Raw genomic sequence first — 11330 nt, 5'->3', positions numbered from 1 at the left:
TTCCAAAAAATATTAAGCAGCACAACTTTTCCAACAGTTTCCAACATTGATAATAAAAGTAATAAATCTCCATATTAGAGAGATTTTTTTCAAAGAGTTAATCTTCAATTGACTGAAAAAAATATATTATTATTACTGATAATTATTAATTTAATTTTAATTTATTTTATTTTATTTAATCATTTTATTATATTTTATTTTTCTGGTCAATTTAGATTTTCAGTCAATTCAATATCTGAGATTCAATCAGATTTTAACTCTGTGAAACACTAAAAAGTATAGAGAGAAAGATGAATCTGTTCTAGGGCTGCACGATATATCGAATAATTATCGTTATCGCGACAACAGTATACGCGATAATGGTATGGCAGAGAGTTGCGATAAATGACATTTAATTGGTTTCATTTCTTTACAAAACTTTTCACAGACTGCTGTGAGCTGATGCAGTGACAGGTTCGCTGTTCTCTCCAACATTACAACCATTTAAACTTAATATTTATAATATTATCTTTAATGAAGATGTGAGATATTAGCCGTCAATCACTCCCTGTCACGGACACTGCGCTCCGCTCAACTGGAAAACGGACGTTTTTTTTTTTTTCGTTTTTTTTTCCACAACTAATCTCTGTTCTGGATCTGCACAAACTGCATTGCAATTAGGGGTGTGTGATATGACGATTTTTAATTGTAGACAGTTATAAGGTCTCCACAATCGGCTTTTGAAGAAATATACTATATTTCGTCTTACAGCGCGCACATTCTGTTTATTCTGGCGCCTCAGTCTCAATATAGGCTACTGTACAACACTGCATACATTCACATCAGATGATAACTCAGCGGCAGAGTTGCACTCACGCAGGGGTGTAATTTCAAAATCCCGTTTGTGTCCTCCCACATTCAAATGGTTTTGTTAAAGTAATCTCTTGTATTGTAGAATGGACGCTCTGCGCTGCTGAGAGTTTCGCGCGGTCGTTAGAACGAAACCAAAAAGTAAAACACGCACGTGCATTCAAATACAATTTCAATACCCTGCATTTAGAGAGCGACTCCACAATGCGCGCAAATTAGGCTACATAAAATATCTAGGCTGTTATTAATATGTGGGCTATATTAAGATTTGTAGTTGTCTAAACTATTTGCACTTTGAATATTGAAAGAGTAGTCTACTTTGATCATGGCAGCATTTATTGTCTGCACGACTAAGAAAGAACTGTGTCCTTTATTTTTTTTGTTATTTATACTGTAGATTATTTAAAAATGCAGAGGTTGTCTCTAATTTAAATGGCTGCCTATAATAGAGAAAATAAACTTCTTGTTTATGTACTCATACTTTCATTCATTCTTTTTCTTCTTTTTCAGCCCATTTTCTTGTAAAACATCGGCAATCAGAATCGGCCATGAAGAATCAAGATTGGTGCATTTGCCTACTAAAAAGAAATTGGGTGCTCTTAATGTTTTTTTGTTGTTGTTGTTTTTTGATGCTCCTAACATTTTGAAGTTTAATAGTAAACTTTTTGTTTAATAGTATTTTTTATTATTTTATTCGTTTATTAATGTTTATTTTTATTAAAAAAAAAAAAACAGGCAAGGCAAGGAAATATTTTGTTTAAAAGATGCTCTTGAGTGTATGTTACTTGTAAATAAAAAGTAATGTTTGAAAACAATTCATTTTGTGTTTGCAGGTCTATGGTAACAGCAAACCAGAAATCAGAATATCTGCTGAGGTTTTAAGTCATTCATAGTGTTTTAAAGTCTAAGTGTTTGCAACTTACTTGACATAGTTTTATTAAGCCTGAATTAGATTTAATTCGGATGACAGACAAATATCTATTACCTGTTTATTTTAGTATGATCATTACATATATAAATGATTTTAAAACATAGATTAATAATAATAATAATAATAATTAAAAAATAGGCATTTCTCTAGGGAAATGTTATATTGCAAGAAATATCGTTATCGCAATATTCAACTACAATATCGCATATCGCATGTTTTCCCAATATCGTGCAGCCCTAATTTGTTCTGACACATTTTATTACAATTTTGAGGGTGTCTGAATAAATTTTGGTTTGACTGTAATTAATTTGTGATTATCAAGATAAATTTGTTCTGACACAGTTAAACTCTGAGTTCTTGACATATCTTACTACCATTTTCTAAACTATTGCGAATAAACTGTGATAATATGAGAAATGTTGAAGATGTCTAAATACATTGTAGTTTTACTATATACATATATATTAATTAAATTACATTTTCCCAGTCAATTTAGATTTTCAGTCTGAAATTAATTATTCTGTGAAATAATAAAAAGTAAGGTTGCTTGATATTGGTTACTGTTAGAATTTTTTTTTTCATTTACAATATATTTATATTCCACATTATAACATTTACAGTTTAATATTTTAATAACACTAATAACAGTATATGTAGCAAATCTCTAAATAAATATCCTCTTTGCTGTACTGTACATTATAATCTATATTTAGTTTTTATGTGTAACCAAATTATTTTGGATAAATTCTTTTGACAGCTCAAAAAAATTGTATTATTTACTAAAAATGTATTCAGACACCTTCAACATCTCTCACATTTTTCTCAGTTTATTCACTATAGTTTAGAAAATGGTAATAAAATATGACAAGAACTTAAGAGTTAAACTGTTTCAAAACAAATTAATTTAGATAATGTCAGACAACTTTGATAGAAAGGTCTGTAACAAAACATGGTCAGGTCAAAGTGTCAAATCAATTGTTTGGTCCCAAATTGTTACTGAGAGTCCACTGCATGAATTGTTAGGTTTAATATGTCACAGTTTACTTAATTTTGCTTTCCTCACTCTTAATATAAATGAACCACAATATAATCTCGTGTCTGAATAATTTTAGTTTTTTATTCCACTATATCCACTATATTAAGTTCTGCAGTAATTCTGATACTGAAACTGAACATAAAATCTGTCTTGTGTTTTGTCCTCCACATTCAATTCAAGAGTCTCTGAGTGAGTCCCGGTTACACATACAGGAGCACTGGTGTAGGTGCTTTTTAATGGTTTCTGAAGCATCTGTTCCAGTGCAGGAAAGATTTTAGAGAGAGCTGATAATGTCCTCCAGGGACTGCACTTATGCCCTTCAACTGCCTCTGCCTCTGTCAATAAGGGCTTTAGAAAACGGTTTCATTTCCGCTGAGTAAGAGGGTGAAAGAAACAGAGAGACAAAGTATGAGCGAGATAAGAGAGTGTGAGAGAGAGAATGGGGGCTGGTAGGTATGTATCCTCCAACTACCGTGCAAAAAAGTGAAGCCTCATCAGTTCCACTCATAAATTCAGCTGATGCTGCAGAGGCTCTTAGCCTGGGTCATGCTAATGTGAAAACAATCAGACAGCCTTTCCAAAACCGCTCAGCGAGAGACGGCCCTACACTTAGTGTAAGTCATTTTCACAATCACTACATGTTTGCCTTCGAGCCTGAGACGTCAACAAGCAGCTGACAGGAGTGGTCAGTCTGACGCCTGAGCGCTTCACCCCAGTCAACCAGTAAACACTTCAAACCCACTGAGTCAAAGGGCCTCAAACACTCCCACACTGTTTACTAGCGCTTACAGCGGCCATTCCTTCAGCCCTGCGCTTCAGAGAGGACAGTGACGTGAAGAACCCTGTAATTTAACTCCAACCAGATTTACAGTGTGCGTTTTTTGGTCCAAAGGGATTCATTTAAGACGGGTATGGAGCAGTAAATCAGAGTGTTCCTCAGAGGGGGCCTTTCCAATTAGTTTAGTCCAGAGACAGGGATGTAAATCTTACCCCCTTCACTCCCTTCAGATCTCCTTTGAGCAGAGAGTCCAGAGTGAAGATCACATTGTGGCTGAGACTCTGGAGCTGAGGAGGAGAAATCATACAGATTAGGATCAGAAAACAGTCAAAGAAGACTAGATAAAAAAGTGTGTTAGGACAAACAAGTTGGCCTGAGAAAGCCGGACCGGAAAGTTTAAAAGGTTTAAAAAGTTTTATTCAAGTTTGATGGTTTTTAGTCTGAAATAGTTTGAAGTTTAAAGTAGTTTTAATAGTTTGATAGATAGATATATAGATAGATAGCAAGTTACTAGCATGTGTCTAGCATGTCTAGCATGCTGCTAGCATGTTTACAGCATGATTAACATGTTACTAGCATGTTGTTAGCAGGTTTCTAGCATGATTAGCATGTTACTAACATGCTGCTACCATGATTAGTAAGTTACTAGCATGTTGTTAGCATGATTAGCAAGTTACTAAAGTGTTGCTAGCATGATTAGCATGTCATTAGCATATTGCTAGCATCATTTGCAAGTTTCTAGCACGTTGTAGCATGATTCTAGCATGATTAGCATGTTACTAGCATGTTGCTAACGTGATTTTATCACGATTAGCATGTTACTAAATTGTTGCTAGCATAATTTTATCCCGATTAGCATGTGATTAGCATGTTACTAGCATGTTTTTAGCGTTATTTGAAAGTTACTAGCATGTTGCTAACATGATTAACATGTTGATAGCATGATTTTATCACGATCAGCATGTTGCTAGCATGTTACCATAATTACCATGTTACTAGTATGTTGCTAGCATGATTTTATCATGATTAGCATATTACTAACATGTTGTTACCATGATTAGCAAGTTACTAAAATGTTGCTAGCAGGATTAGCGTGTCACTAGCATGTTGCTAACATGATTAGTAAGTTACTAGCATGTTGTTACCATGATTAACAAGTTACTAAAATGTTGCTAGAATGATTAGCCTGCAACTAGCATGTTGCTAACATGATTAGTAAGTTACTAGCATGTTGTCATCCATGATTAACAAATTACTAAAATGTTGCTAGAATGATTAGCTAGCATGTCACTAGCATGTTACTAAGCAAATTACTAACATGTTGTTAACATGTTTCAAGCATGATTAGAATGTTACTAGCATGCTGCATGTTACTAGCATTTTGTTAGCATCATTTGCAAGTTACTAGCATGTTGTAGCATGATTCTAACATAACATGCAAGTTTCTAGCATGTTACCATGATTATAGCATGATTAACATTTTACTAGCATGTTGATAGCATGATTTTTATCATCAACATGTTGCTGGCTTGTTGTTACCATAATTACAATGTTACTAGCATGTTGCTAGCATGATTTATCATGATTAGCATGTTACTAGCATGTTGTTAGCATGATTAGTCAGTTGCAAGATTAGCAAGTTACTAGCATGTCATTGCCATGATTTTAACATGATTAGCATTTTACTAGCATGTTGATAGCATGATTTTTATCATCAACATGTTGCTGGCTTGTTGTTACCATAATTACAATGTTAATAGCATGTTGCTAGCATGATTTATCATGATTAGCATGTTACTAACATGTTGTTAGCATGATTAGTCAGTTGCAAGATTAGCAAGTTACTAGCATGTCATTGCCATGATTTTAACATGATTAGCATTTTACTAGCATGTTGATAGCATGATTTTTATCATGATCAATGTTGATAGCATGTTGTTACCATAATTACATGTTACTAGCATGTTGCTAGCACGATTCTATCATAATTACATGTTACTAGCATGTTGCTAGCACGATTTTATCATAATTAACATGTTACTAGCATGTTGTTATCATGATTAGCATGTTACTAGCATTTTGTTATTATCATGATTAGCATGTTACTAGCATTTTGTTGTTATCATGATTAGCATGTTACTAGCATGTTGTTATCATGATTAGCATGTTACTAGCATGTTGTTATCATGATTAGCATGTTACTAGCATTTTGTTGTTATCATGATTAGCATGTTGCTAGCATGATTCTAACATAATTAGCATGTTACTAGCATGTTGTTATCATGATTAGCATGTTACTAGCATTTTGTTGTTATCATGATTAACATTTTACTAGCATGTTGCTAGCATGATTTTTATTATGATCAATGTTTATAGCATGTTGTTACCATAATTACCATGTTACTAGCATGTTGCTAGCATGATTCTAACATAATTAGCATGTTACTAGCATGTTGTTATCATGATTAGCATGTTACTAGCATTTTGTTGTTATCATGATTAGCATGTTACTAGCATGTTGTTATCATGATTAGCATGTTAGCAAGTTAGTTTGAATGAGTTTAAATGGATTAGAAATAGTACATAGAAGGGAAGTTTGAGTCTCAAGGGATTGTGGGAGTTTTGACAGTTGGAGTTTGAATAGTCTTGGCTCATTTGAACATTCCATCAATGTAAGTCTATGGGGTTTTCCCCAGTTTTATAGACGGTTTCATCGGGCGCACGCGCCTGGACCTAAGTTAACTTCCGGTCTGTGTTTGTTTATCTGTCTGGTTCGTGTCGCGGGTTACAAACGCAGCTAATAATGAGTAATGAAGTTGGTCTCAGGTTATTGTGCTGTGGTATGTGTTTCTCAAACATTTATTTATTTGTGGCGACCTGCCACGATATAAAAACCGACTGATTTTCCAATTGGAAATTGGAATTAATAGACTAATTAATTAATCTGTTAATAGACTTCGTTGAATAAACGTAATACACGTTTAAAAATCAAACCCAGGCGTGGGTGTTTTTATATCACTGTATTTCTGAAGAAAGACTGTCTTTAGAAAATGTCATTTTCATTTCATCCTGCATAAGGCAGCGTTTTTAAATTAAGAGCTGCTTTGTCTATAGCCATTACCGGGGGAAACCTCGTTTCTCGTGCTTAAAGCACCTCCTACTGGGAAGTAATGAGTTTGCATTTTTAATAAATCAGTCTAATTTACGCAGCCAACATATTTCGCTCGTTATTAAAAAAATAATCTACTCTAGAAGGACTTAGCTGTTGTTATTGATTCTATTTGGATGTCTACCGGAAGTTAAGTTTGGGCCACAAAAGCGCTCATGCGCAGTAACGTTTGTTTATGTTGTTGCCGTTGAAACCGTCTATTGGTTATTTTTAGGAAAAACTGTAAGTCCAATCAGTTTGAAAAGATATAGCAACTGGAGTCAGATCAGTCTGAAGATCTGGGCTGAGTTTGGAGTTTGTAGAGTTAAAGCTCTAGGAAATTTTAGTCTCAGAAGAAGGAGAAAAATATTACATTTAAATAGCATTTCAGTAAGTTGGCTTACTCAAATGTTAAGACTAAGAAAAGAAGATAAGACTAAAATAAAATAAAAAGTCCACTATCCCTCACCAGGTTCTTAAGGAGAGCGGCCAGTTCCTTGATAAGGCCAGAGAACTTGATGAAGGCTGTTCCCAGATCAGAGTTATCTCGGCTGATGAAGTTGCTGCCAAACTTGTCCAGTGCCTGACCATAATTCTCCTCGTTCTGCACATGTTCTGGAGAGAATAACAACAAACCATGCATATTATTATAGGATTAGAAAAGATTTTATTTAAAGATGAAGCGTGTCATTTCTGCACCACTAGAATCAACGGAATTGCAAAAATAATGACTTCAATAATGTTTTCAAACACGTTGCCTGAACATTTCATCAATGCCACAGCAGACAATTTACTTTTTTAGACTGTCAACCTATGAATGGATACCTGTCTGAATATTAAGCTGACATACACCACCAGTCGAAAGTTTTTGAACAGTAAGATTTTTTATGTTTTTTTAAAGGAATCTCTTCTGCTCACCAAGCCTGCATTTATTTGATTCAAAGTACGGCAAAAGCAGTAATATTTTTACTATTTTTACTATTTGAATATATTTTAGAATTTAATTTATTCCTGTGATCAAAGCTGAATTTTTAGCATCATTACTCCAGTCACATGATCCTTCAGAAATCATTATAATATTCTGATTTGCTGCTCTAAAATATTTATTATGATTAATATGTTGAAAACAGCTGAGTAGAATTTTTTTCAGGTTTATTTGATGAATAGAAAGTTCAGAAGAACAGCATTCATCTGAAATAGAAATATTAAGTAACATTATAAATGTCTTTATCATCACTTTTGATCAATTTAAAGCATCCTTGCTAAATAAAAGCTTTTAAATTGTTTAGTGTATAATGTTATAAAAGCTTTTTATTTCAGATAAATGCAGATTTTTGGAACTTTCTATTCATCAAAGAATCCTGAAAAAATGTACTCAACTGTTTTAAATACTGATAATAATAATAATAAATGTTTCTTAAATGGCAAATCAGCATATTAGAATGATTTCTGAAGGATCATGTGACACTGAAGACTGGAGTAATGTTGCTAAAAATTTGGTTTTGATCACAGAAATAAATTACATTATAAAATATATTCAAATATAAAACAGTTATTTTAAATAGTAAAAAATATTTCAAAATATGCTGCACTATGAATCAAATAAATGCAGGCTTGGTGAGCAGAAGAGACTTCTTTAAAAAAAAAAAATCTAAAGTCTTTTGAAAGGTAGTGTAGGAGAAAGTAAAACAACACTTCAACTTCAAGAATTTACAAATTAAAATCATAAACCTAATTAAACGTGACTCTAGTGTGTGGAGTCATATCAAAATGGTGTCCATTTCCCAAGTTAGGTGTGTTTGGCTTGAAGCGGAGCTCTGCAGACAAATCGGTGTATGATATCACAGCACTTATTGAGCTGTCTGCTCTAATTCTTCTCATGGTACATTGATGTCATACAGCAATCAGTCTGCTCAGCATCGCTTTAAGTCGAACACACCTATATAAATAGCATAGCATGTGAAGGAAGAAAAGAGAATTCCTCAAATCCCTGTACATTCATCAACTAGGACAGCTTCCCGTGTAAATCTCAGCCCACATGATGTAACTAAACCAATAATAGCCCTTCCAATACAAATATGCACCTCACTAGGCACAGACAGAGAGTGCGGTCAAGGTCATCAGCACCCACAGGAAAATAATGCAAGTGCCCATAGCCCATTAAAGAGAGAGTTCACCATGTGATTAATTTCTCACCCTCATGTCTTTCCAAACCTGTAAGTCCTTTGTTCATCTTCGGAACACAAATAAAGATATTTTTGATCAAATCTGAGAGCTTACTACCTTTAATATCTTTTAGAATTTTCATTTTTGGTTAACTATCTCTTTAACAATTTGTCCATACCAAAAAACAACACACACACACACACACACACACACAACCATCTTTTGTTTAATAAGGAACATGACAAGAAGTTCTAATATTACCATCTTTAGTGCTGTATAATTTTAGGGTCTCCATATATTAGGAAACAGTATCGACACCACCAGCATCTGGGATTGATTCTTCATCTTCCCACAGTTCAACACTGGGACCCCAGCCCATGACAGAATGACATTATTAGGTCATTTGTCTTGTTGAGTGGAGCCAAGAGATCTGGTATCCTGAAATAGGGGACTGTCATCTTCTCTAAACGAGCACCTAAGAAGGTTTACTGCAGCCTTTCTGGACTCAGAGGAACAACGTAAGGGAACCGCAGAGTGCTGATTTAAAGTACTGTGTAAACCAGGGGTTGACAACCTATTGGGGATGTAGTGACATTTTTTATTTTTTCTGGTTAACCAATTGTTCATGAGTCCCTTGTTTGTCCTGAACAGTTAAACTGCCCACTGTTCTTCAGAAAAAATCCTTTTTGGTTTTTCAGCATTTTTGTTTATTTGAACTCTTTCCAACAATGACTGTATGATTTTGAAACCCATCTTTTCACACTGAGGACAACTGAGGGACTCATATGCAACTATTACAGAAGATTCAAACGCTCACTGATGCTTCAGAAGGAAACACAATGCATTAAGAGGTGGGGGGTGAAAACTTTTGAACAGAATGAAGATGTGTACATTTTTCTTATTTTGGCTAAATATATATATTTTTTATCATTTAGTACTGCCCTTCAGAAGCAACAGAAGATACTTACATGTTTCCCAGAAGACAAAATAAGTTAAATGTACCCTGTTTTTCAAATTCAAAAAGTTTTCACCCCCAGATCTTTATGCCTTGGAACCTTCTGTAATAGTTGCATATGAGTGCCTCAGTGTGAAAAGATTGATCTTAAAATCATATAGTCATTGTTGGTAAAGGTTCAAATAAACAAAAATGCTGAAAAAACCAAAGAATTTATGGGACCTGAAAGATTTTTCTGAAGAACAGCAGGCAGTTTAACTGTTCAGGACAAACAAGTGACTCATGAACAACTACCACTAAACAAACTCAGCTGTGGATCATTCAGGTAACAACAGTATTAAGAATCAAGAGTATGCAAACTTTTGAACAGGGTATTTTTTATAAATTCAACTATTACTTTCTCTTGTGGACTATTATGTAGATATAGTTTATGTGAAATATCTTATTCAGGTCAGTACTAAATAAAAAATAACATGCATTTTGTATGATTCCACTTATTTTGGTAAAATAATTAACATTTTGCAGATTTTACAAGGTGTATGTAAACTTTTGACTTCAACTATACATGCTGTTTTTATACAGTATTTTTATACAATACATTTTTAAATACTCAGATGAAAACACTGCAGAATCTTAAAGGGAAAGTTGACCCAAAAATGAAAATTCTGTCATTGATTACTCACCATCATGTCGTTCCAAACCTGTAAGACTTTCATTCATCTTCAAAACATAAATTAAGAGAAAGCTCTTGGATTTCATCAAAAATATCTTAATTTGTTTTCGAGAGATGAACAAAGGTCTTACGGGTGTTGAACAACATGAGGATGAGTATTTGTTCTTGGTGGAATAGATATGCTATGCTCTTGGTTATTGCTGTTGTTGTAGATTATTGCAGTTATAGTTCAGGAACTTGCTACTGCCAATACATTTGAGTATTTAAGACATATTGCTCAAATAACATATATCACTCATATCAGATCTATACAGGTGGAGCTGGGGAGGTGGGGGGTTTTAGAGGAACTCTGAACTGCTGCGAACTGCACTAGTGAATACTAACTAGCTATTTAAATGAAAAGAAGCAAGCTCATTGGCTGCATATACAACATGTGCCAAGTAGTTTAACACTGTGAATATCATAAGTTTGCCTTAGCAACCTATCAACATGCACCATCTAGAGTTTAATGACAGAACTTGGCATTAATACTAATACTAATCATTGCAAACATTCAGTTAACTATCGAAACTTCTTAAGATAAGTAGATCTCACATGTCACAGACAGATTAAAAGGTGGCAGACAGATCTAAACAAGACTGTAAGCAAAGTGACATGAGCAGACCTCTGCAATTCACCAGAGAATAAAAGCCCCATGCCAAGTGTCGAGAGCTCGGGTATTAATCATCAGGAGCCGATTAGAGTGCTTACTATACAGTCACATCTGATTAAACAGGATCGTGACACAGAGACCA

General features: G+C 34.1%; 1 protein-coding gene across 1 annotated transcript in view; it reads right to left on the bottom strand.

The window, feature by feature from the left end:
* The window catches only part of asap1a (ArfGAP with SH3 domain, ankyrin repeat and PH domain 1a), a 72173-nt gene that overhangs the window by 33839 nt on the left and 27004 nt on the right, over positions 1 to 11330 (bottom strand). Inside the window, exons 3-4 of the mRNA XM_073849398.1 lie at positions 7212 to 7357; positions 3807 to 3881 (exon numbers count right to left, since the gene is read on the bottom strand). Coding sequence (XP_073705499.1) covers positions 3807 to 3881; positions 7212 to 7357 — 221 coding nt within the window. The remainder of the gene's footprint in view (positions 1 to 3806; positions 3882 to 7211; positions 7358 to 11330) is intronic.

This window comes from Garra rufa, chromosome 10 (assembly GCF_049309525.1).
Source record: "Garra rufa chromosome 10, GarRuf1.0, whole genome shotgun sequence".
Taxonomy (NCBI): Eukaryota; Metazoa; Chordata; class Actinopteri; order Cypriniformes; family Cyprinidae; genus Garra; species Garra rufa.
Note: the sequence above shows the minus strand (reverse complement) of the source record. Positions and strands in the feature narration are given on the sequence as shown.